Source organism: Talpa occidentalis, unplaced genomic scaffold, assembly GCF_014898055.3.
Source record: "Talpa occidentalis isolate TD23 unplaced genomic scaffold, MPIMG_talOcc4v2.1 talOcc4.16, whole genome shotgun sequence".
Classification (NCBI taxonomy): domain Eukaryota; kingdom Metazoa; phylum Chordata; class Mammalia; order Eulipotyphla; family Talpidae; genus Talpa; species Talpa occidentalis.
Window position 1 is genome coordinate 67,720,826 of NW_023601653.1, and position 27,700 is coordinate 67,748,525.

General features: G+C 40.0%; 1 protein-coding gene across 1 annotated transcript; it reads left to right on the forward strand.

Annotated features, from left to right (window-relative positions):
• Positions 1–14,813: 14,813 nt before the first annotated feature.
• On the forward strand, positions 14,814–25,811 carry LOC119247034 (killer cell lectin-like receptor subfamily B member 1). The gene is made up of 6 exons (XM_037513259.1): positions 14,814–14,898; positions 19,240–19,338; positions 20,044–20,130; positions 23,348–23,505; positions 23,869–23,984; positions 25,685–25,811. Exons 1-6 carry the CDS (start codon positions 14,814–14,816, stop codon positions 25,809–25,811), a joined length of 672 nt encoding a protein of 223 aa, XP_037369156.1.
• The last annotated feature ends 1,889 nt before the right edge of the window (positions 25,812–27,700 follow it).

The window sequence follows — 27,700 nt, forward strand, 5'->3', positions numbered from 1 at the left end:
CCTCTACTCAGACTTGTTCAAAATCTGAGCCTGGATTTAGGTGGAAAGGGATTTAGGAAGCAACTGAGTGGCTTGGAAGGTGACTTAACTACTTCACGCTGTGAGCCTGCTGCAGCAGCCTGGGTGTCAGGGGTTCCTGAAGGATGGGACAGCGTGGGCGAAATCATGAGGGAAGGGGGAAGGAGTGAGGAGACTCAGACACTTGGTCAGGGTGCAGGCATCATCCTGCTGAGAGTCTCAGCAGCCCTTTATTTATACATTTCAAGCAAATTGGGAGAGTGCATAAGCATATGCATTAAGGCAGGAAGATAACAGTCACATCTTTTCTCAGAACAACATGGGCTTATTTACCCTTTCGCAGAGGCTGTGACATTTATTACTTTTTGATTTAAAGGAGGTACATTTGCTAAACAATAGTTTCTCAGAATAGTCATTTACCTTAAACAACCAGTCATTTTATTACTAGCAAAAGGCGTGCGACTGCACTAACATTTCTATATTTACTATAGTGAAGGGATTAACTAAAAGCTAGGAGAAACAAAGGGCAGGAAGTTACCTGGGGGGAAGGGAGACAAAGAGATTTTTCCTAACTAACCTATAAAGTTTAGACTAACATATAACCAATTGATTAAAGAAAAAAACAAAAGGCTTTTATAAAGAAGTCATTATCTATGGTATATTGTTTTAATATTGATTGGATATAAAGGAACCAATTGCCCGGAAGGCGTTAATGCCAGGCAAGCCTTACTGACTCTTCCCTAGCCCCCAGCTCTCAATTAAGGGAGGAATTCTCCTAATTAAACAAAGAGTTTTCTACCTATTACTCCTCTACTTATCTAGTCAGCCTAGTTTCCATATCTAACTTTAAGATCAATGGAAAATTCCTTTCTCTGTAAGATTGCTGATTGTTGTTTGTATTTATAAGGGATTACAAATATTTTATCAAAGGCATGGCAAAAGATGGTTATTGCTAGCTGCTCAACCAGTCACAAAATTGCTGTTAATTTATTCTTGAATGTATATTCTAACAACTACGATACTGTTAGGGAGAAATGATGTCCTGAGTTAATCCCATACAGGCTTTGTGGACTCCACCCCCACTCCAGACTAAAGCCATCAAGACATTGGGAAAGACAAATCCCATCACCACCAAAGGGAAGGTGGCTGGTGAAAGGTTCGGCGCAGTAAAGAAGAGAAGAACCAGGCTACATTTCTCAAAGGGAGGGAAAGTTTATTGCGCCCCTGGCGGACCTCACGCACCCAAGGTGGGGGTCAGTGAAGCCGCGCACGTTTTTTAGGGGGAAGCAGGGTTTTATAGGGTGAGGAGAGGTCAGGTGGGTAGTTGGGCTCGTTCTGCGGGAAAAGTTTGTAGGGCGCGAAAAGGTTCCTGGGGCAGGTAGAGGTTCTTTGTTTGAGAAGAGACTCATAGGGGGAGGGGGGAGGCTCACTGCCTGAATCCTCCAGGCAGGTATACACATTCCTGCCCCCCAGGTGGGCTTCCTGGCTGGCTCCTGCATTCAGGCCCCCTGCATGGACCTTTCAGCTGGGACCTGAGGGTGGAGTTAAGCAGCCAGGATGGGTATAAAAACCAAACACGTGGGCCTTGGGGTGGCTCGCTATCACTCGCTATCGCTCGCCTACTGGCTTCACAGCTCCTGGCTTGCAGTCACCTCTCAGAGCACCATTTGGGATTCCTGATTGGCGGATTGGATAGGACTCATTTAAAACTTTGTCTCCCACTTTTCTCCCCGAGCTGTACATTTCCTCATTTCCCCTTCCCTTGTAAATAAACCTTTTATTAACCTTTTGCGTGTGCCTGCAGTAGAGCATGGATAAGTCCTTTTAAGCACACGGGTGAGGACCCACAGTCAGGCACCCCGTTTTGTATTGGGGTGCTCTACAACAATACCAATTGCTACATCCATGGGAATTAGCCCTAAATAAATAGGAATAATTTAGCAGGAGTTGACTATGGCGTCTTCTGGCTTATCAGGAGTTTTCTTATACTTGGAGCCTGGCTCACCTCTGACACTCAACTGTTATTTTTAACTTTAAAGTAAAAGAATTTCCTTCTCCAATTAGCCCTTGCCTCAAAAGACCACATCTCCATTATGTACAGCTCCTTGAGGCTCCCTTGTATCTGCTGCCAAATTCAAATTGATTTTTGTTCATAAAAACTCTAAAAATGATAAATGTCTCAATTACTCGTTAACTGTGGGATGATGTCTCCGAGGGAGCAGGAGAAGGAAGGAGTAGGAGTGAGCAAGAGAATATGTTTCCTTGGTGACCTACATGCAGGTCATGCAGACATCAAAAACAAATGGTTGAAGGGGAAGATCAGACTTTACACCTGTGATAAAGTAGCTGAAAGACCAGAGTTCGAGCTACCTGTCACCACCAAATGACAAAGTCGAGACAGGAATTGCATCTTTACAGTGTGCTTTACTCAGAGAGCAGGCAATCAGGAAGACTGGGAGTTAACAGTCTAAAGAAACCGCCTTAACATTTCACTTCCAGCTATTTTTTTATAGTGAGTTGAACAAAAAGAGTTCAGCAGTGAGCAGGCCTTCCCCACTGCCAGGAACTCATGATGTCCCTGAGCTCCTTATCAGCCTTCAGGCCTCAGGCTCCTCCCACTGTGCTGAGGCTGGTCTGCAGATAGCACTGCTCCCTGAGCTCCTCCAGATGTGTCCTTCAGGAAAATCAGCTCAGAGCAGACAGGTCACAAGCAATATGTGTGTGCAGATTTCTTAGTATACCAGCTTAGTGTCTTACCCGGTCTCCTCCCCCTCCCTAGCCTTTATCACTTCCTGTGCAACACAGAACATAAAAACCCTAGGTGTCTAATTAAAATTTGGACATCCAGGGCCTCCCTGGTGGCGTAAGAGGTGGAGCACAGCACTATGAAGCAATCCGCAGCCTCTGCAGCATGAGTTCCATCCCTGGCCAGCCAGGGAGCAACCCACATGGCACAACAATCCTCTCCATGACTCAGCTGCTGCTCCCCTCAGCAGTGTATTTTAGTCAGTCTGCCTGTTCTGCTCCCCACTCTGCCTCTGGTGAATCCCCTCACCCTCTCCTGCACCTCTGGCCTGTACCCCTCAGCTCTTGTATGCATAAATATATAAATCTTAAAAAAAAAAATTGGACATCTAGAATAATGACTTACTTCCCCACTCGACAAAGTTACTCAAAATAAATGACACTTTTTCAATGAGTTTTTTGAAACTCATTATTTTAAAAACTTCATATGCATATATACTTTATATACGTATTTTGTGTTTTACTTTTATAGCAACTGTCTGAAGTTGGGCAGACCACAGATACTGGGAGTGCCGTGGAGGGGGCCTGCCACAGCCAGGTGCTCTCTGACCTCTATTGCCCATGTTGACTCAGTCTCCACAAAGCACCTTATTTCCAGGGTGCAGTCTGATTGCAAAGATGATACAAACTGACACCTACTAAGGAAAAGCTAGGATTAAAGCACAGTTCCAAGGTTCTGAACTGAAGCTATGCCCTCTCCTTTGTACTAGGCTGGCCTTCAGTGCAGGGAAGTCAACAATATGTATGAATTTGCCATGGGACAAAAACAATGACTAAATGACAGGATAAAATACAAGAATCTTTAAATACTGTTTAATGTAGCAAATTCAAATTAGCAAATACTAGAGATATAAAAAAAAAAGTATTTGGGGTTGTTAAGGACAGATGAGAATTGACTGTTATATGTTAGTGTCGTGACATTAAAATTGATACTGCTTTTCTGGAAAGCTATTGGCAAGATGTCTGGATCTTAAATTTTTTTAAACCTTAGATCCAAGGATAAGTGATGTGGACAAAGATTCATTCCTCCTTACTTATTTCACAGATACCACATAGATGCAATTATTTGTATGGTTAAAAATAATGGTATCATGCAGCATACACTCTAAAGTATTAAGGAGTCTATTGTTCTGGATTCTGGACTGTTCTAGGATAGTGTTAGCAGTCTTAATGCTGTTTACACATCCTCAGGATTTCCTCCTTCCAGGAGCATGATAGGATGTAATTCTCTGCTTTCTTGAACTCAGGCAAGGTCCTATGACTTGTCCAGTCTTTGAAAAACAAACCATGTGTGTTTTGCCAAAAGCTAAAAACCAATTTTCCCAAATGTGTGCAATTCCCCACACACTTTTCCCACCTGTTATAATAGAGAGCAGCATTCCTGATGCCACCTTCCTTCTGCACCTGGCTCCTGGAGGTGCAAAGCAGAAACTAGAAACTCCAGTTAACTGCTTTGTTTTATCATTTAAGCCAGCACTCCCACCTCTATTTCCCAAAGAATTGAAAACCGTGATAGTTATTTCTACACCAATAGTCATAGCAGCATTTTCCTGCTAGCCAAAATGTGGAAACAACACAAATGTACATAAGCAGATGAATGGATAAAAAAAAAATACATTTCTAGGACTCTGCCCATTTCATCTAGATGAAGTTATTTGTTTTTCACTATTAAGAAAAAGAATGTTGCTTACAATGGGGACTATCAGCCTCACACTTTGCCACCTCAAGAGCTGAGAACAAAAGAATAATGCCTGTGCTAGCTGAGGAAAACAATGATAGACCCCAATTATAGACAGCAAAAATGATCTAGGGCCCCGCCTTCTACCATACTTTAGAAGCCCTATTTTTAGTAGGCCTCCACATGCTCCAAGATGTCAGAAAGAACTTGTCTTTAATACTGAAGCTTAAACTAAGTAGTTCGTATGCTGGAAAATAAAACCAAGGCTAAATTGCTATTACTTTAAAAAGGATACAAATGTTGGTAAGGTAACTTAGCTAGGTTCTTTCTGTGACAAGGTATAAGTGTGTTTGATAGACTTTTGATCTGCTAACAAATACAAATTTAAGAAAAGTGACCAAGTTATGTCAATGTGGTGGCATAAGACAGCTTTGGCTTTGATCCCCTTTTTAACATGTAAAATTCAGCAACTGACCAAGAACAAAGGTGCCTCTGTGAGAGCTGTATACCTAGCATCACACCTCAAGGGCTCTAGGGGAGTCTTGCTCAGCTCTGCACCAGACCATACGAGGCAGGACACCCCCACAGGTGATGGAACTGGCAGGAACCTGTCCCAGCACTGGGAAAATGCTGATATGGGTAGATGATACCACAGACAAGAGAACATTTACAGACGTTCAGGTTTCAAAGAAGTACCAGTCGTGGGTCTGCTACTCCTAGGCAGCTTATTTGACCGCCATTTTGTCACCTAAACAAGGTCGAAGTGGTCCAGCCAGTTAGGAAAAGGATCCCAACCCTTCAGCCCTTCAAATCAAACAAGAGCACAAAGCTGGACCACACTGGGAAGGTTGTGCATCAGGAGGTATGTCCAGAAGGCCGGGGGTGGGGTAGGGGTGGGGCGTGGCTGAGGACCCATGGATAACATGTACCTCACGAGGTATGTCCTGAATGCCCAGGGGGCTGAGGACCGATGCATAACACATACTCCCGACTTATACATCACGAGGTATGACCAGGAATGCCCGGGGGGCCGAGGATTGATATATGACAAGGGACCCCAGAAGCTGATCAGTGGAGTGCCTTGTTGATAAGATTAGAACCATGGCGGGGATTAAGATGTGTCATCAAGTAGATAAGAGGTGCCTGGAGGGCAGACTCACAATACCTAATCTTCTACACCCTTCCCCTTTCTTTAAACTCCTTAATCTCCTTACAACCAATTATGTGTGTCAATAAAAGGGCCAGGATCTTGCTCTTCAGCAGCATCCTGCTTTATGTAGCCTGCCCCACGACTCCCGTTTGTCAGTGTGGTGTTGTCTGATGTGACACCAGTGTTTCATTTTCCCTCTGCAATTCAATTATTTATATCCATATCTATATCTATCCATATCTACATTTGTATCTGTATCTACATATGAGTTTTGACTTGTGGTGTGTTGCATCAGCAACACCACACTGATAAAGAAACAGGAGTCGTGGAGCAGGCTACCTAATGCAGGATGCTGCTGAAGATCAAGATCCTGGCCTTTTTATTGATTATACAGCATTAGTTGTAAGAGGGAGGAGCAAAAGGAAAAGGGATGGAGATTAAGGAGGATGCAGATTAAAGAAAGGGGAAGAATGGAGAAGATCAGGGATTGTGAGTCTGCCCTCCAGGCACTTCTTATCTGCTTGATGACTCGGTGTTGTCATTGAGATCAAGCCCTAGCTCCCCAACCATGGTTTTAATCTTATCAACAAGGCATTCCACTGATTAGCTTCTGGGGTCCTTTGTGATACACTGGCCCCCTGGGCCTTCCTGGTCCTGATGTATAAGTCCGGAGTAAGTGTTATGCATCTGCCATCAGATGTTATGCGTTCATCTGTCATCAGATGTTATAACGTGTTACGCGTTCCTGTCATACCCCGTGATGCATAGCCTTCCCAGCATGATCCAGTTTTTTGCTCTTGCTTGATTTGAAAGGCATCTTGCAGGGTTGGGCTCCTGTACTAAACTGAATGGGTCATTTTGATCTTGCTTAGGATTTAGAACTGTAGGTAACAAAATGGTGACCGAACAGGCCGCTTAGGGTAGCAGACCCACAGCAGTAAGAGAAACTTGAATCATTTCTCCCCCAACCGTAAAGTAAAGAAAGCCCAAGTCCCACCCAAGGGAGCAAGGGAGAGTCAGTGAGTGAGAAGTGCAGAAAGCCACTGTAGAAGCCATTCTCCCCCTCAGCACCCCAGTAACAAAGGGAAGTTTCTTGCCTAGGGGAAGGGAGGAGCTTGAGAAACAAACAGATGGGAATATCAGAGGCTTTAGGGACACAGATTCCCTGACTGTGTCTGGAATCCAGCAGGAGGCACACCCAGGAGCTAATAGGAAGACCTCCCCCAGGAATTCCCTCCTCCCCCAACCCCCTTCCCTCCCTCCACATGCACTCTTTGTGCCCACAGGCATCCCAATACCTCCACCCAACCTCCACTTCCTACACTGGTTGGTATTTTGTGTCACTGAGATTAGCAGCACAAACAACAACAACAAAAAACTAGATGGGAAGTACATGCGAAAATAACTCAGAGGTGAAAGGTTCCGAGCAGTAAAGAAAAGGAGAACCAGGCTAAATTTCTCAAAGGACAGGAAAATTTATTGCGCCCCGGGCGGACCTCACGGACCCAAGGTGTGGGTCCGAGAAGCCGCCCCCGTGGTGAGAAGAGATGTCCCTTTTATAGGGTGACTGGAGGTCAGGCAGGAAAACTGGGCTGTCAGGGGGAAGCAGGTTTAGGCGGAACAAAGTTGTTTTTCATGGAGCCGAATTGTTTTTCTCCTGTTTATGGCTTCAGTTTCGGTTTGATAGTATCCGTGGTCCTGGTGTCAGGGCCATCTTGTCTTTTTCTGTGTGGGCTTCCTCATTCCTGGCCCCTGCATCGACCTTTCCAGAGGGAGAAACCAAACCGCAGTGTGAGGAGATAAACAAGCTTAAGAATTTCTCCCAAAAGAGGGAGCAAGAAGCATGGGGCAGGGGTACAAGGCCAGAGCAAGTGGCAGCAGACTGTCTCTCCCACTATTAGGCACCAGCACAGATTGTAGGAAGTGGCTGCTAACTCACATGTGGAAACAGGAATGCAACAGTCCTGGAACGTGAGGAATCCAGGACATGACATCAGCCAAAGGGCAAAAGAATCCTCCAATAACCAAACCCAAAGGCACAGAGATCTGGAATTTCCCAGATGAAGAATTCAAAACAGCTGCTTTGTGTAAACACAATTGATGAGAAAACACAGAAAGATAATTTAGGGAAATCAGAATAAACAGCAAATGAACAAAATGAGAAATTTAATATTGAGAGAAATCATAGAAAAGAACCAAACAGAAAATCTGGAGCTGAAGAATTCAGTGAATAAAATGGAGAATGTAATAGGAAAGAAATCACTATCTGCACCTGCCAAGCCCTAGAAACAAATTAAGCATCCAGTGATGAGTAAATATAATAAGAGATAAAAGGTAGGTAAGCAGTAGGTAGGCAGGTAGATGGATAGATAGAGGGTATGACTGGATAGGTAATGGAATTTTTTTCTTGTGTATAAAAAGGACAGAGATCCTCTCATTGGCAACAATATGGAAGAATCTTGAGGGCATTGTGCTATGGAATTGAGGCAGAGAAAGACAAATACTGTGTGATCTGACTTCTTTGATAATCTGAAAGAAAACTGAAGTCATGAACCAGAACAAATCGGTATTGTCCAAAGTGGGGAGGTGTGGGTGGGAGAAATGATCGCATGAGTGAAAATGTCAATAATATGTTTTAGGCATCTAACATGCAGCAAAAGCCCTTGACCTTTTGTTACAAAGCTGCTTTGGTTTTGTTTCAGATAAATGCTCTCTCCTTTACCACCAGGCTCACCGCAACCACCTCTCACCATCCAGCTACGGATTTACCCTGTCCTTTTGTCTCTTCTGAAGACCTGGTTTACAGGTCACATTTTTTTGTTGCTGTGCAAATAGTGTATTTTGCAATTTATATTTAACTTACACTTACATAATCCTCCTGACAAATATATGAAGTATTACATAGTAGATGTTTTCTAAGTACTGACTCAACCTCATAGTACCATACCACTATAAAGGAAGGGCTTTGAGAATTTGATTTCTAGCAGCTGCCTTTTCTCCCATCTACATGCTGTGTATTTGGTGACACCAAAATGATAGGAGAACTGTGCTATTCTAAAAAGAAATACAACTCTTAGGGTATAGAAGTGAGACTTAGCAAGATGGATGCTTGTGAGTGTTGACTCAGGCAAATACTCAGAAGGCCATAGCTAGCTGCCACATGGCTGACCATAGCTATAAATAGCAAAGTGCTTTAGGGAGTTCTTTGTGTTACTTTCTGTATGTAAAAGTGACCGACCTAATTTTTAGCAGTAGAAATTTATAAACCACCCCCTGCCCAAAATTTCTGGGCAGTATCTTTTTCTCTTGATATTGCTACAAATCTTGTGAATCTCTGTATCATACACATGGAACTAACTGTGGACAATACAATGACTACTTGGTAGAATTTGCATTTAGTTTTGTAGAAATCAGTAGGTTCAGTTGGTATTTAGACAGCTTTAATTTTCACACTATAATATGCTTATGTTAACTTCAGTTATAATACCAAATCTTTCTTTCTCTTTCTCTCTCTCTCACACACACAAAAAAATCTTCTTTTTTTTTCTTCTTTTTTTCCCAAAGATTTATTTATTTATACATGAGCTGGGACCCAGGCCAGAGACAGGTGAGAGGATTCACCAGAGACAGAGCAGGGAGCAGATCAGGCAGACGGACCGAAATACACTGTTGCGGGGGGCAGCGGACGAGACAGGAGAGGTCTGCCTCGCCATGTGGGTTTCTTCCTGGCCGGCCAGGGATCGAACTCGTGCTGCAGAGGCCATGGACAGCCTCACAGCACAGTGCTCAATCCACTGCGCCAGCAGGGAGGCCCATAAAATCTTCTTTTGTAAGCAACTATAACCACTATGTGTCTTAAATATGGAAAATACATTTGGAGATAATATGAGTAAATTGTGCTTCCTCCTGCTCCATGCCAAATAGTCTTATGTGCAAATCCTAACCCACAACCCCAGATTGTGACATAATCGGAGATAGGGTCTTTAAATGAAGAAATTAAGTTAAAATCAGGCCATTAGGGTGAGTCCTGATTCAATATAGTCATATTGAATTGAATATAGTCATATTGTACCTATATGCAGAGAAGGTTAAGATACATCCATGGAGAAGAACCTGTGAAGATATGGAGAGAAGATATTTACAATCCCCAAAATTAACCTGCTTCAACATCTTGATCTCAGGCTTTTAACCACTTAGAACTATATGAGAAAGAGAACCCAGACTAGGGCACTTTGTTATGGCAGCTCCAGCAAATCCAAACAGGACGAGCTGCACACCTACTCTCCAGTGCCAACATGGAACACAGGACAAGCATAACAAGTACCTGAGACAGGGATTCATTTTTTCAGCTATCTCCATGGAATTGTTCTCTGGCAATGCAAGTATAGCTGTGGTTCAGGGAAATGTTACATTTTTTTAAATTGCAACAACATTAGTTTACAACATTCTATATGATTCAGAGATATAGGTTCTTAACATGCATGTTACCAGAAAATTCATGTCTAATTGTGAAACAGACATAATTGATATTAACACTTTAAAAATAATGAATAGGGCCTCCCTGGTGGTGCAGCGGTTGAGCGCTGGGCTGCGAACAATACATTGTTCGATCACCTGCGGCCAGGAATGTCCCACATGGCGCACAGAACTCCACTGCCGAGCCCGCTGCTCCCCTCAGCAGTAGACTTTGTCAGTCTGCCTGTTTTGATCCCCGCTCTGGCTCTGGTGAATTCTGTCACCCTCCCGCGCTTCTGACTATACCAGGTGCTTGTATTAATAAATAAATATAACCTGCATGAACAATCTCCAAAAACAAGAGGAAAGGTAAAAATACATCTATTTTTACAAATACTGAATTACTGAGACATACACAAAGAAATGGGGACATAACCAATACAGATGGACCCTGATGAGTGACAAGACCAAGCAAAGGTCTAACAAGCTACAGTCAGTTGAAATTTATTTATCGTATTTGCCTGAAATTTATCTGCCCTTGAAAATTTTTAAATTTCAATATTTATACTTAGCAGGAATAATTTTGTTTCTAGTTCCATATCTGAATAAGCAAGTCAGCGGAGCACACAGTTTCCTGAGACAAGTAAATGAAGTGGAACACAAGTGAGGTGAGGCTTTTGCACCCCCATTGAGTGCTTGGAGGCTCTTACTGTTCTCCAATACCCATTGTCTCACTGCTTCCCTCCAACTGACCATTTCCCTCATCTCTGGGTGGAGGAGACAGAGTCATTCCATCAAGACCACTGTCCTATATCTTTGATATTTTAGAGTACATTCTCTCCCTTCCTTATCTGTTACTACTGAACATTAGTTTCCCCCAGATGCACAAATTTTCTACTGTATTATTTTTCTATTATCTATTACAGTAAAAAGACATAAGATAGAGTTTACCTTCTTACCAAATTTTAACTGTACATCTCCAAAGTTAATTTTATTTACATTGTTGTAAAGCAGAACTCCAGAATTGCTCATCTCACAAATCTGAAATTCTATACCTACTTAGTAACTTCTTTCCTCCCCACACCCTAGAGGGTCACCTACTTCTTGTTCTTGTGAATTTTGCTACTTTTGTACTTTATACAAGTGAAATAATATTTGTTCATTGGACTCATTGCTTATAAAACCTAAAGACTAATCCACAATGCAGTATGACTTAGGTTTCCTTCTTCTTGAAAAGGAATGGTGTTCCACACCACATTTTCACTCTCCAGTCATCTTGGAGTGGACATTTGGGTTGTTTGAACTATTGTGAATACTGAACAGTGCTGCTATAAAAAAAAGTGATGTAAATGTCACTAAGAAAAATTCTTTTGAATATATATGCAGACATAGGAGTCCTGGCTCATAGGGTAGTTTTTCTTTTGTAATGTTGACTGAACTGTTTATTGTTTTTCATAGTGGTTGCACCATTTAACTACCCTAAGGCAATGGGGTTTTTACATTCTTTCTCATATTTGTCATTTTCTGCTTTTGTTGTGTATGCGTTGGTCATTCTAACTGTTCTAAGGCAATATCTTATTGATTTGTATTTTCCTGATGATTAGTGATGTTGAGCATCTTTCCCTATACTTTTGACCATTTGTATACCATCTCTGGAGAAATGTCTACTCAAGACTTTTGCTCAATTTTTAACCAGGTTCTTTCATTTTGTTGCCATTCACAATGGGCCATAGAAGTTCTATATCTGTACAAGATATTATCTCCTTATCAAATATTTGATTTACAAATATTTTCTCCTATTCTACAAATTGACCTTTTACTCTAATGATTGTGTCCTATGGTGCAAAAAAATTTTAAAATTTGCTTATTGTTGCTTTTGTTGCCTATGATTTTGGTATCACATGAAAGAAATCATTTGCCAAGTCCAATGTCTTGAAATTTTTCCATATGTTTTCTTCTAGAGTTTTATAGTTTTAACTCTTATACTAGATTTTTAATCTACTTGCCGTTAATTTTATATAGAGTGTGAAAGAATGGCCCATCATCATTTTTCTGCATATGAATATATCTCATTTTCCCACATCATTTGATGAAGAGACATTTTTTTCCCCATTGAGCACCCTTGGTCTCACTGTTAACGATCATATGGTCATATACATGATGTTTATTCTGGCCTTTTTGTTTGTTTATAGGACACTGTTTTGATTAGGGAATGTTAGGATGGTTTTTCAGTTTCTGAAAAAATATATACCTTTGCAATCTGGATATGGATTGAATTGACTCATCTATAGTACACATTAGGTAGTATACACAGCTTAACAATATTACTTTTCTAATCCATGTATTCTAACCCATGGATGTATTCTCATTTACTTACAGCTTTATATTTTTTCAGCACAGTTTTATTGTTTTCAGTGTCTTTCACCTCCTCAATTATATTTATGGTGTAACCCTCAATCTTTTTGATGATTCGTGAATGGAATATTTTTCTTCATTTCCTTTCTAGATTGTTCATCATTAGTGTATAAAAATGCAATTGAGTTCTGTGTAATGATTTTATTTTTCAAAGCTGGAGATGCTAGTATTTCTCTACGCTTCCTTATCTCTTGTGACCCCTCTGTCAGCTTGAAGAACTACAGCATAGTCTGTGGTTCACCTCACTTTATAGTGGTTTCCAAACTTACCTGATCTGTAAAGTCTCCCAGTCAGGCAAGACAGAATCCAGTCCTTCAAATAGCATCCAGGCAATGCAGGATGTTAGAGGTACAATCCACTCATCTTCCCATTTCCAAGGAGGACAGTATATGAGGTTCCTCCTAATGCTGTCTCACCATGCTCTGTAACAGAGAGGCATCAACTGGTTACCAAATGCTGGAATTATTTTTACTCCTTTATTGGAATCTCTTCTTTGTTTTACAATGACCTGGGTGCTATAGCTTGTCAACCTTCTTTGGGACTCTTATAGAGGTAATATGGTCCTTAGAGTGTTATCAATTCCATGTCTCTGTGGATAAAGGAGGGCTTGAAGTTCCCTAGTCTACTATTTTCTTTACTCTGTTAGACCTAGCATCCTAGCGTGGCTTCCCTTCTCTGAAGATTACCACTTGTTGCCTCTTTTATTTTTACCTTTTAACACAGAATAATTGTCATATCTCCATGTTGAAACCAATTTTTTGTCTCAATTATACTTCTTCATATTATAAAGTAATTTTGTTCCTATTTATTTTCCTATCTAACCAAACGTCTACTACTGAGCCAGCAAAGTTCAATGTCAAAATAAGTCATGTAGTTAAACATCTATCATTCCTTGAACTATTCAGTATTACTGCCTTATTAATAGCATTATTAGAACTATTGCTACATGCCAAACCTCATAATTACTTATAATCATTTACCCCTAAAATCTCTAGATTTAATATCATACATATGTGTGTATGTGTAAAATCTCTCTAGGTGGAGATAATAGTGACAGCCTATATCTGAATTCTTTTTTTTTCTATATCTGAATTCTGATAGACTTTCCTTGTGTGTCATCTACATGATTGAATGCTCAAATTAATTTATTAACAAATTAGAAAAATCACCAGGTTTGAATTCCTGTGAGCATTTTATTTTATATCCATACAATGGTGATTGCATAATATGGATCTTCATGACAGCAGATAATTGCCATAACAAGCAAAACTACAACAAGCAAAATGAAATGAGCCATCCATGAATATCCATGTGGATAAAGACTTATCAGCTTATATTTCCAGATGTTTATAAATTTTGCAATTTGCAGTTTTGCAGACTTCTATTTGAAGTAGGCACCCTTTCCTTGAATAAATTACTTTTAGTGACAATGGTGGGTCCCTAGAATTCTCAGTCATGCTTCATAATTTGATATTAAACTTCAGTGCACTAAAAGCACCATTTTGCTAATTTTTAAATTATGTCTACGAGGTAACAATTTACCCACTGTATATATTTTAGGCATATAAGTTCACACGTCTACACCTCCACAATGTGTGCTATCACACCATGCCCACCACCAAAGTGCCTTGGGGCTCTTCCCCACCTGCTCCCACATCCCCTCTCCTTCTGGTGGTCTCTTTCTGCTGTCAGATGTCAAGGGCCTTTTCCACATCTACAACTCCATTTTTTGCATTTTGTAGCTTTCTTTGGAGCACAAATATTGCAGGGAGAATTTAGAGGTTGGGGAAGGCATAATAGAGGGCTTTATTTTGCATGAGTGTTTAGTATTTTACAACATTGTGGTAAGTATTACTTATCAGGATGACTGGGTTGGGGTTTTTTTTGTTGTTGTTGTTGATTTTTGCTGTTTTTTGTATTTTTTAAGGGTCCCGTTAAGTTATACATTAGATGAATACCTCATTTCCCTCATCCTGCTCATGGACCTGAGTGAGGTATTCAAAAAACTGAAGGTCAGAGGTGCAACAACAAACAAGCCTTCCCACAATTTGTCAGAGAAAAGAGCAGTTAGTTCACTAAATCCATTATTGAATATTAAAATACAGTGGACTCAAAGTAAATGGCCAGTGCTACTAATTTATGGAGAAACCCACAGCTAGAGGTGTGGTTGGGTGGGGGTGCAAGGGCGATAACAAAGTATTTCAGACTGGGCACTTCCTTTTGCTGATCTTGCATCAGAAGACCTAGAGTTTGTCCTCCACGCAAGGTTAGTGCCACTGTCTCCTCTTTGCCATGGATGGACAAGTGATGTACGCTGAATTAAATGTATCCAGAAATTCAGACCTTAAAAATTCATCACCTCCATCTGTTCCTCAGGGTAAGTGACTTTGATTTTCCTTTTCCCCATTTGTTTATATTCCATGGTTAGTTTTTCTTGATAAATATGTGGTATTAAATCATTGCTTTGAACAAGTAGCCATCCCAGATTAATGTTAAGTGTAGCCTGCCTACTAAGCCAATAGCTATTTGGTTAAAAGACTCTGAAGAAGTATTTTACATGTATGAACAAAGGAGTATTTTTAGGGACACATCGCTACCTTTATGCAGTAGTACCCCACCTCACTCAAATACTCTACAAAATGCTAAGTTCAAGACCAATGTATTTGCATCCATACCATGCCTTTCAGAATACAAAGTGTAGCCTTACTGATGGACATTCTTCACTCTCAGAAGAGATAATCTTTCTGGAAGAAAGTCATATTCAGGAGCAAACACTTGAATATAATTACAATCTGATGACTTCTAAGTCTGAAATTTCATCCTTGAAAAGTATCGCTAGGGAACCTATTTGAACGTCTGTTAAAAGCCACACATTTCTTGTTGCCAAAGGAGGAGTATTCTGCTGAAAGAAATGGAGCTCTAACCCCAGGTAAAAGGTGACTGACATATGGCCTGGAGTTCATGAAAAAAATCCCAGAAGCTAGATGAAAATGAGCATGAATATCAGGGCCATCTGAAACCTAGCCAAATTTACTAACATCAATAATATTGAAATTTTTATTTAACCTGATTATGTCCCCTTGGATGTCCCCTTGGATGTCCCCTTCCTCTATGGTTGCATATAGATTTGAAGCTATTAATCAGTGTTCATGTTGGGGGGCAGTCAGGATAATCGAATATGTTTTAATATACTCTTCATATGGGAATTAAGGGAAACAGAATTCTAAGAGCATTAGGGTTTCGTCACGGCTGTTATTTTTTGATCGTACGAACAAGATTTTCTTTTTCCTTATTCAGGTTCTGTAACAATGGAGGGAAGGGTGGAAGGAATTGTAATAAGGGCTGTCAAAAAGACAGTGAGATGTTTGTCTTTAGAAGCTACTATCTATGACCCCATATAAATGGGTCCAGAAAATTTACCTACTTATATATTCATTGTCCAGAAAATATAATCTTGAAGGTAAATCTCAGGGGGGGAGGGAATAGAATAAATTTAGAAAAAAATATGTGATTATAGATACTGCTCTAGTATCGCAGCATCAGGAAACCACTGTTGAGTTTCTGACCAAATGGTCAGGTTGTGGTAACATGTACAATAGTGATTGTATCATGGGCTGTCAGTACAGCTGGAGAAATATATGACCTATTTAGTTGTGAGATAGGCTCAGTCTTCTAGATCAGGTATTGACAATGCACCTTCAGAATTTATTCAAAAGTCAGCACTTACTATGTACCTGCTTTGCACCTCAGACAGAGTCTACAGTCACAAGTAAAACAAAGGGGAAAACCTTCTTCTTTACTGTATGGAGACATGCAAATAAGCCAATAGCTAAGTATTGATGAAAGGATCAGTTGATAATGAAAGCAATTGACCAAAATAACAAAGGGAACTAGAATTTATGTTTGTGGGAGGGCACAGAACATCATAGAAGGCTTCCATGATGGTTTGACATTTAAATCAAGACCTGGAAGAAATGCAGGACAAAAACATGTTCTCTTGGAAAGAACCTTGTGGAAACTGGTCCTGCAGTTGCATAGTTCTGAGAGGAGGTCTTGCCTGTCTTGCTGTAGGAGGAGATGTGAGTTAGAGGGAAAGGCAGCACGCAGGAGATGAAGTTAGAGATGCAGTGGGACACCAGGATGAATAAGGATGTGTAGATCCCTTTATATATATTTATGTTTATAGATGTTTATGTTTATTGATAGAAAACCGTTAAATGGTATAGAACCACGGAGTGAGATGATTTCACAGACTGTGGACATGCAGTCAATGGGTAACCCACACAATTAGATTTACCTTTCTTTCCCATTTGCTTCTGTAAATCCATTCATTCCAACCTCTCAGAGCAGCAGAAAAGTGATTCAGAAGAGCAAGGAGTGAGAACCCAGGGCTTGTCTTAGGCTCATGGGCTGAATGAAGCCACCTGCGTCACGCTGGCGCTCATTGATAGTCTATCAATATCTCAGTTAGTTTTTCCCTATTCAGATGGATGCCCAAAGCCTTGGAGTGTCCTCTGGGATCAACTCATACCTGCCACCTCCTGTTGGTAGTCCACATGTCACTACCTTGAATCTAATCTGCTTCCTCCATATCTTTTATCACATTTAGTTATCCTAATTCCATCTCCCTAAGGACATTCATAAGAACAAGCTCCTATATGATTGTCAGCACAACAACAGATGAGACCACAGCAGTTGTCTATAATACGATGAGTATAAGTCAACTGCTGGGAGCATGTAGAGAAACAAAGTTTAGGTGAACTTGAAAGTCACTTTGGAACATTTATTGAGAGTAAAAGCAACATTTTAGCATGTCTGATTCAAGTTTTTAATAAGTAACCCAAGGCAGGTAATCATTTATATTGAGAAATAATAGAAAAATATAAAAAGTATAAATAATATGAATAAATTAATAACTGTAGATAAATTAGAAAACTTTTACTTGTGAAGACCCTTGATTCTAATATGATTTAAAAAAGAATTTGTAGGGCCTCCCTGCTGGCACAAGGGGTTAAGACACAACCTATGAAGCTCTCTCTTAGCCTCTGCAGCACAAGTTTGATCCCCTGGCCGGCCAGGGAGCAACCCACATGGCGCAGCAGACCTCTCCTGTCTTGCCTGCTGCTCCCTTCAGCAGTGTATTTCAGGGGATCTGCCTTTTCTGCTCCCCACTCTGTCTCTGGTGAATCCTCTCACTGCCCACACCTCTGGCCTGTACCAAGGTCTTGTATGCATAAATAAATAAATCTTTTTAAAAATATAAAATAAAATAGACAGACTTTGTAATTGTAATATATCTAGTTTTCTACAAAACAAATGGGAGCAAATATTTCTTATCCTTAAATAAGAGATATGAGAGTTATATTGTATAAAGATAGTTTAGTGTGAATTAGCACAATAAAGTTACAGCTAATTTAATGTTTGGAGTTATAGCCCAGTGTTTCCCAAGAATTTTTTTTTATTTAAGTAACATTGCACTACAACATTATATTATATTGTTATATAATGTTACATAATGTTATATTAAAACGAATCAATGAGAAAATGTCAAAACTCTTACTCTAATTCTACATCTAATCAACGTTATGGCATTATATAATGTTAGATTATATGATCTCCCAAAATTTAATAAATTCTTTTTTTAAAATTTTCCCTATGAAATCCATTTTAAAGATGTCCAGTAACAAAACACATTGGTAATGTTATGATTAATTTATCGTTCACTTTCATTAATTAGCTAATTAACCAAAACTTCTGATGAACATGAGACATACAGTTTATTGTACTTGATATGTTAGAGAAAAGCAAAGATATTTGACATTTGTTTAGACTATGCAATGTAGGCATCAGTTCATGTGACATTATGCTCACTAACATAATTTGGAGACTGACAAAATACTTTCTTGATTGCAATACACTTGGTCTTAATTGGAGATGATTTTTCTGGACAACAAAAAGCAGAGGAATCCATGTCCACAAACAGAATTTTATATATCGTAGTGACTAAAATGGTGTTTGTCACAAAACAGAACCTCACAAAATATATCTTCAGTGAGTGAAGGTGACACTTTTTTGACAAAATAATTTGACATACTCTCTGGAATAGGACAGATGTTTTATTTTTTATAGCACTTGGCAATTTTCAAAATATCATATCTATCTCACTTGATAATTCGTAAACCAATCTTTTGTACATTAGACAGCATAAATACTTCAGCTTTTATCAGTGAGTTAACTTCCAGGTAAATCTGATAGAGAATTAATTTTGTGGGACTCTACATTAAGAAGCCTGATAAAGGTTCTTTTCTGTCCCCAGTTGTCCAAATGTGATCAAAACTGCCTGTGTTGGTCTCCCTATGGCACAAGGGTTAAATCTCAGCACTATCAAGCTATTGCCAGCCACTGTGACATCAGTTGGGTTTCCAGCCAGGGAGATGACCCACATGGCACAGCAGACATTTCCTGTCTCACCTGCTGCTCCCCTCAGCAGTGTATTTCAGTGTATCTGCCTGTTCTGCTCCACATAGTCTCTGGTGAATCCTCTCACCCCCTGCACCCCAGTTCTTATTTGCATAAATAAATGAATCCTCTCACCCCCTGTGCCCCAGTTCTTATTTGCATAAATAAATAAAAATAAATATTAAAAAAAATCTACCTGTGCTTTTTTGTACCAGTGAACTCGAGGGAATTAAATGCATGTATTTTCTTCCCTTCTCAGGTGTCTGTCAAGGTCCATGCTGGCATCAACTTGCTCTGAAAGTTGTCTGTGCTGGCCTTGTTCTTCTATTCTTGGCTGTGATTGGGTTGAGTGTTTCAGGTAAGTGATTCAAGACCATTTGCTTCAGAACATTTACTCAACTGCTCTCATAAATATTAGAGTATCTTAACATAATTTGATCACCCAGATAGAGTAAAAGACAAGTGAAATAAAAACAATAGCAAAACAATACTTTTAATAATGCTCAGCCCATATCCACTTTGCAATTGCAGCGTTTCATATTTTCTTTCTGAATTTTCTGCCAAGTCTCCTAGGGATTTCACATGTGTGAACTTAAAAGGAGTTTACAAGAACTTAAAAGAAGATTACAATTATGAGAAAAATATGACAACAATGAAGAAATTTTAAGTTGCCACTCATTTACAGTTTCTTAAGTATCCAAAAAATTCCAGAATGCAATAACAATCTCTCTCATGGGGTAAATATAATTATACTCAATCTGAAGAGGAAAAATTTCAGAGAGAAGTGTAAGCACTTTAAGAATTTAGCACCTTTATATTGACTTACCTAGTAGAAACAGGCAGCTCTATGTCCAAGTGAGTTCACTTGTTTTGTGGATATTCTTATTTGCTTATACTTGTAGTTGTAGTATTTGTCTAACTAAACACTTTGTGACTACACTCTGTTCTTTTATTTTCTTTTCATATTCAAGCTTGGTGAGATCATTTAGTTCCCTGAAGAGAGAAATATTTCCATTTTATTGTCCATTTCATTATTTTAACCTTCTTAATGCTTTTTTGCTAGTGATATCCTTGAAACTGATGTCATCATCAACAAACAGTTGTACTGGGGATGTTCAAGATGTTCAAAAGAACAGAAATGAAACTACAGGTGATCTTGTGATTTAAATGTCTAAGAGTAACCGCTGGTATTTGATAGATACCATGCATTACCCTACCTAAGGCTCGTAACAGCACATATATTAATATGCTATAATCACTTTTATTTTAAGTTTGACAAACCGAGGCATGAAAAGATGAACAGCTCACATAGGGTCATACAACTAGTCGGTGGTGACCAGACAGTACTTTAGGAGTCGGTCCTCAAAGTCTTGATGATCCTAATCACCAGAGCAAATCCCACATGAGATACTGATGCTCAGATATTCAATAACCAGTAGCCAGGTTCTAAGGGGAAAAGTAAAATATGCATGTGAGTGGGATATTTTATTTTAATGAATACATCAAACTGATGATAATCACACTCAGACATAACATGAATGTTAAATATATTTTTTAAAGATTTATTTATTTATTTATACAATCACTGAGTATAGTCAGAAGCACGGTAGGGTGAGAGAATTCACCAGAGCCAGAGCGGGGAACAGAATAGGCAGACTGACGAAATACACTGCTGAGGGGAGCAGCGGGCGAGACAGGAGAGGTCTGTCGCGCCATGTGGGATCCTCTCCAGTGGCGGGGGATCGAACTGGCACTGCAGAAGCTGTGGGCAGCTTCACAGCCCAGTGCTCAACTGCTGCGCCACCAGGGGAGGCCCATTAAATATTTATTTTATAATCTTTCATTAATCTTTCAGATATTATTGTGTTAATCATTAAGATATTATTGAATTAATCATTAAGATATTATGTTCCAATAAGTAGTGTGTTTTGATGGTCTATTGTTGAATGTACCAAAATGTGAAATTTATTGTACATATTATAACGGAACAGAAATTGTAGGATATCTGAAAAATACTCTGCAAATTGTTATGGCAGCGGTCACATTAATTCAAAAATATGGAACTTGGCAATTAGAATGTTTCTAAAGACTTTTTTCTGGGCCTCCCCGGTGGCGCAGCGGTTGAGCGCTGGGTTACGAAGCTGCCCGCGGCCTCTGCGGCACCGGTTCGATCCCCGGCTGCTCCCCGGCCACCGGAGGAGGGTCCCACATGGCGCGCAGACCTCTCCTGCCACCCACTGCTCCCCTCAGCAGTGTACTTCGGTCCTTCTGCCTGCTCTGCTCCCCGCTCTGGCTCTGGTGAATTCTCTCACCCTCCCGCGCTTCTGACTGTACCCAGTGCATGTGTAAACAGAACAAACAAACAAAACAAATAAATAAATAAATAAACATGCCTCTATAAAAAAAAAAAGACTTTTTTCTCTGTGATGTTTGACTCTAATTTAGGAAAGGAATTATTGTTTGCTTTGCTTTATGCAAGCTGTTAAAGTAAATACTTTTGAGTCATTTTCATATGTTATCTACTTGTGGACTGGCAGCAAATTTAAGGAAACTCTGAAACATTTTGACTCTACCATCATTGGATTACGTGGTTTTGAACAAGTTGTTCTGTGTGTCAGTGACTTAGAATGTAAGATGTGGCTGCTTAAGTTACTCTGAAAGCCTTTTTCTGTTCTAATATTCCTTAATTGAATTCATGCCCAGTGTAACTGCTTACTAATTCCTTATTTCGTGATACCAGAAGAGACAGCAGTCTCAATTTCCTCGTGAATGTAATAAAATCATGACTATTACTTACAAAAACTTCAGTGCATGTGTTACAGGGCAGCCCCGAAATAAAACTGGTTGCCTGGCTGTGGGTCCCCACCCACGTGCTTAAAAGGGACTTATTAATACTCCACTGCAGGCGCACACAAAAGGTTAATAAAAGGTTTATTTACAAGGGAAGGGGAAACGAGGAAATGTACAATTCAGGGAGACAATAGGGAAATAAAGTCTTTTTTTTTTTTTAAATTATAAAACTTTATTGAAGGTCATAAAGGAAGATTTTAATAAATGACAAGCTCTATAGTTTTCAGATATTACGTAAATGACATGTTCCCACAAATCAGTCCATAAAGTTAATGTAACTACATTTCACAACTTTTTGTTATATAAGAATTAAAATACAGGAGAGTTGAAAGAAAACTGAAATGAACACCGTGTGCCAAGAAAATTTAAAATTGTTAATATTTTGCCACGATTTGGAATGTTTATCATCTATGCTTTTTGTTTTAGCTATACCATTTGACACTAAGCTCTAGATACCAAGTACTTCAGTATATTCTTCCTATGATTAAGGGCACTCTTCTACATAATCACAATACCATTATTACCTAGAAAAATTATACAGTAACTACACACTATAATCTTATAGCCACTTCTCCAGTTGTTTCCAAAATGACTTTTATAGATTTTTTTTTTGCTTGCACTCTTTAATTATTTGAGAAGTCAGAGTTGATCTAATATATTTTTTCTTTTTTTTCTAAATTTTATTTTTATATACCCCTTACAATTGCAACCCCCTTATTTTCACCACAATCCCTCTTTTCCCTGCCCCCGTCCCCCCATAGTGTGTCTCTGGTTCATAGTTTGTTGATTTTGATTTTTTCTTTCTTATAGCTATTCTTTTTTCTGGTCCCTTATTTAGGTTTTCTAGATTCCTGCTATGAGTGAGAGCATCCGGTATTTTTCTTTCTCTTTCTGGCTTATTTCGCTGAGCATGATCCCTTCCAGCTCCATCCATGTTGCTGCAAACTGCATGTGTTTGTCTTTTTTGAAGGCTGAGTAATATTCCATGGTGTATATGTACCACAGAAACATTAATTCCAAAGAACACCTGCACCCCATTGTTTATAGCAGCACTATTTACAATAGCTAGCTTCGGAAACAACCCAAATGCCCCAAAATAGATGGCTGGATCAAGAAGATGTGGTAGGGAAATAAAGTCTTAAATGCGTCCTACCCGATCCCCCGACCTGGAAACCCAATGGCCCTCTGAGAGCTGGCCGAGAGCCGTGAGCTGGTGGAGAGCTGAAAGGGAACGCCCCAAGGCCCACGTGTCTGCTTTTATAGCAAAACTGGCTACTTAACTCGATGCTCGGGTTCCAACAACTTTCCTTTTGGTGGTGACAGGATTTGTCTTTCCCAATGTCCTGATGGCTTTGGTCTGGAGAGGGGGTGGAGTCCACAAAGCCTGTATGGAATTAGCTCAAGACATCCTTTCCCCCTAATACATTCATGATAACTTGTGTATGTGTGATGAGTTGTGGTGGGATGGAGACAGGTTAGAAATACAACACTTTTATTTTTTCTTTTTCTTATTGTAGAAAGGCCAAGTCTGTTGAAGTGCCCCACAGATTGGATTCTGCTCAGAGAGAAATGCTTGGTTTTTATTTCTAGTTCTACCCAAAACTGGACTAACAGTCTAGCTGACTGCTTAACAAAAGAAGCCATTTTGCTACTTATTCAAGATCAGGAAGAATTGGTAAATAATTACATAAAATATTGAGTAGAACTTAGCAGTTTCTTCTGCCACAGCAAGGTCTTGGAGCTTTAGCTTAAAGATTCCAGGACAATGGAAGTACTGACTTTGACTTTAAGAAGCTCACCATTTGAAAGACTAAACAGACAAGCAAAAAATAGAGGGCAATTGGATGAATACAATACAAATCTAAATAGCCAGAGAGAAAAATCACAAAGGGATAATTAACTCTAGGGGGGAGGCAGGGACAGGTTTCAAAGAGGAAGTGATACATGAACTGGGCTTTAGAGGGTGAACTGAAGGGGAGTGCAAGCCACAAACAGAAAAACATTCAATGTTCAGTCATCTCTTCTGTTCCATTTATAGACACTCATACAACACCAGCTACCTGATGAAGGACTTAATTTTTGGATTGGATTGAATTTCACATTATCAGAGAAGAAATGGAAGTGGATAAATGGCTCATTTTTAAATTCTAATATGTGAGTATGAGAGAGGCCTTTTGAATATTCAAGTTACGTCAGGTTTTCATTGTAGGGCAGAAACATTGTTTTTAAAGATTGAGTTTTGTAGTTTTAATTTAACTTAAAAATTGTCAAGAGTTTCAGATTTAGCTGAGATGAGTTAAGTCTGATATTACATGACAATTTCATATACGAAAAGATTCATGTGCAGTGGAGTTGTAGAAGAAAAGGAATTGAGGGCCTCCTTGGTGGCTCAGGGGTTGAAGACAGCACTGTCAAGCCATCGCCAGTCACTGCAGCACGAGTTTGATCCCAGGCCAGGAGGGACAACCCACATGGCACAGCAGACCTCTCCTACCTTGCCTGCTGCTCCCCTCAGCAGTGTATATCTGTAGATCTGCCTGTTCTGTTCTCACTCTCTCTGGTGAATCCTCCACCCCCCAACACCTCTGGCCTACATGCCAGTTCTTGTTTATATAAGTAAATAAATCTTAAAAAAAAAAGAGGGAAGGAAGGAAGGAAGGAAGGAAGGAAGGAAGGAAGGAGAAGGAAGGAAGGGAGGGAGGGAGGGAGGGAGGGAGGGAGGGAGGGAATTGACACCATCTCCTTTGGAGGGGGCACATGAAAATTTTAAAAAACTCTAACTCGGTCTACCCTGGTGGCCTAGGGGTTGTCTCTGCTTTATCACCACCCGGCCTCAGTTTGGTCCCTGGCCAGGGAGCTACCACATGGCACAGCAGACCTCTCCATTCTCTCCCACTTCTCCCCTCAGCAGTGTATCACAGTAGATCCACCTGCTCTGCTCCCCGCTCTGTCTCTGGTGCATCCTTTCACACTCCGCACCTCTAGCATGTACCCCAATTCTTCTACTCACACACACACACACACACACACAAAATTAAAAAAAAAAAAATCCCTAACTGGAGCCTATTGGGACATAGAAATTTTAAGTATTTTTTCAATACCTTAGTGGTTACAACCAGCATTGGAAAATGATTATGAAAGGGAAAAAAATTACTAAGTGTCAGAGTGTGGAGCCCAGTCACTCAAACTACCCACATTGTGAGAAATTGTGTAGTATACTCTAACTTTGAGTAAAAGACATTTATGTAACTAATATACAAGGTCTGCAAAGGAGCTATGTGCTGTTTGCTACTGGGTGTCTCAGTATAGCATCTTGTGTAAATGACCAAGATAACGTCACTGTGGAAAGGCTATGGCTACACAGACTTTGGATGAGGTTTTGATGACATGTCATTGTGTATCCCTGAATGATTTAATCAAGTTTGCATGAACCCACCACATACTGACCACATGCTTTGCTTAATCACAGTCACGCTTTCAAGCACATCGTCTCCATGCCACCCCAGATAGCCGGTGATTTTATCCTGTAGATTGAAGAAAATTCAGGCTGTGTGAAGTTAAGAATTTTTTCACATGACAAGTTAATAACAGACTATGGAGACTCAGTCCCCAGATTCCACAGCTTCTCTTCTGTAGATACATTACAAAGTTTCTTGCCAGAATGATTCTTCTTCAGTAAAGGTCCAGAGATTGACATTAGCCTTACATGAAAGAGTTGTACCATTATATTTATGAATTACTGGGACATTTAGCAGCCCCACTCTTTCCAGAGAGCTGTAGAAACACTGGCCAGATGAGGAGAATCATGTGAGAAAATCCCAAATACTAAAAGATGCCTTTGTTTTTCTCCATAGATTGCAGATTAATGGTGAAGAGAAAGAAAACAACTGCGCTTACATTTCAAAGACAAAAGTAGTATCTGGGAACTGTGCAGCGGATATTAACTGGATTTGCCAAAACAAACTTAAACATCAGAAATAAAGCCTGTTCTGTGTGACTCTGGGGTGTGCATCCCCCTCCTGTCCCTGCCCCATCACACACGTCTAATTTTAACCCTTAAAATGTAATTTAATGTTGAAATGGCCCGAGGTGACTTTAGCTGCACAAAGTGAACATATACAAAGATTTCTAAATATGGTTGTGAATCTCACAGAATTTCATGTCAAACCTATACGTTCTCTAAGTGAGAAACAGACATATAGAAAATCATACAGGGCCAGTGGCGCAGCGGTTGAGCGCTGGGTTGCGAAGCTGCCCGCAGCCTCTGCAGCGCCGGTTCGATCCCCGGCTGCTCCCCGGCCACCTGAGGAGGGTCCCACATGGCTCGCAGACCCCTCCTGCCGCCCACTGCTCCCCTCAGCAGTGTACTTCGGTCCTTCTGCCTGCTCTGCTCCCCGCTCTGGCTCTGGTGAATTCTCTCACCCTCCCGTGCTTCTGACTGTACCCAGTGCATTATAAATAATAAATCAATAAATCTTTAAAAAAAAAAAAGAAAATCATACATCTCATTTTAAGAGGCACTGCTGTTTGTGGGAAAATGTTCACACCATTAAATGGTTTCTAATGCTGGTCTCTGTACATGGATCCTCTCTGTGCCTCAGCTCACATGCAGAAAAATGTAGTTGTAGTCAATGATTTCTAAAGATTGTGGATCTCTCGTAGATTTTTCACACCATCAACTACCGGGTTGTGGCAGAACAACCACCAGAGTCCATAAAGACATGAAACAACTAACCTCACGTGGCCTGGCAGGCTAAGTCTTACCGTTTATCCTGGACAGAACTCACTTTACATCCATAGTAGTTCAAATGGGCGCCACTTCTGTGGTGATTTTCCAACCAATGAAAGGAGAACAAAGGGGAAAAAAACAAACCTTAGCAATGAGAAGAGGGTTATGCATTTTGCTGCTTTACAAGACCTTGATTTCTTTTGTAATATACGTGGTTGGAGAGCTATTTATTTGCCTATTTTGTTGTTATTATTAATATCATTATTGTTCGGAGGTTATTATTGCTACTCCTTCTATTTAGGTCCTCTTCAGGGGTCTCAGAACCACGAGGACAAGGACATTCCTAATATTGCTACCCAATGCATGGTTCTGGTATATCATTGATGCTCAATAACCATTTCCTGAACAAGGATGTAAGTAATTTTATCATCAAATTCAATATTTATTGAGTGGTTTACCCAGATGGTCACTTGGGGTCTCTAATGCAGTTGGAGTGAGATGGTACCAGCTAGTCCTCCCGCTCACCTCTGGGGCTGCTGATGCAAGAACCTCACCAGGGCAGCTGAGTGATAACAACAGTTTTTCAAAAAGGATCTTTGCTTTTTTCAAATAATAAAAACAACATAAACTGATCTTTCAACATTTAAAAGGTGACCAATCACAGAGCTTGAATGAAATCTGGTCTCGCAGTTAAATGAAGCCATTTCCACTGTCCACCCCAGCACAGTCTATTAGGGCCATTTCAAAATTAACATCAAAACACCGCCCAGCTGATTAGCCTTAGCCTTATCCTTTGTGCTTTGTGGGAAATCTCCAGTGTTCAACTTTAGGAAATAGGCAAGTGTGACATGGCAAAAATTTCCCAGGTAAAGACATTCAATGAGAATCACTCCAAAATGTGACTGAAACCTACCCTCCAGGTTTTTTGTTTCCTTCTCCAAGTTTTTGTTTCATTATTTCTGTTCATTAGTAATAATGTCAGGTTGGAAACATGAAAAGCAATATCCAATTGTTACTGCAGTATTTCAATTTATTATTTGGTGCTGAAGTGAATACAGGATGATTTAAATTGATGCTTACCTCATAGGCGAAGTGATTCTGCAAACCAAGGGCTGGATCTGGAATAGAAGCACTTAATCAA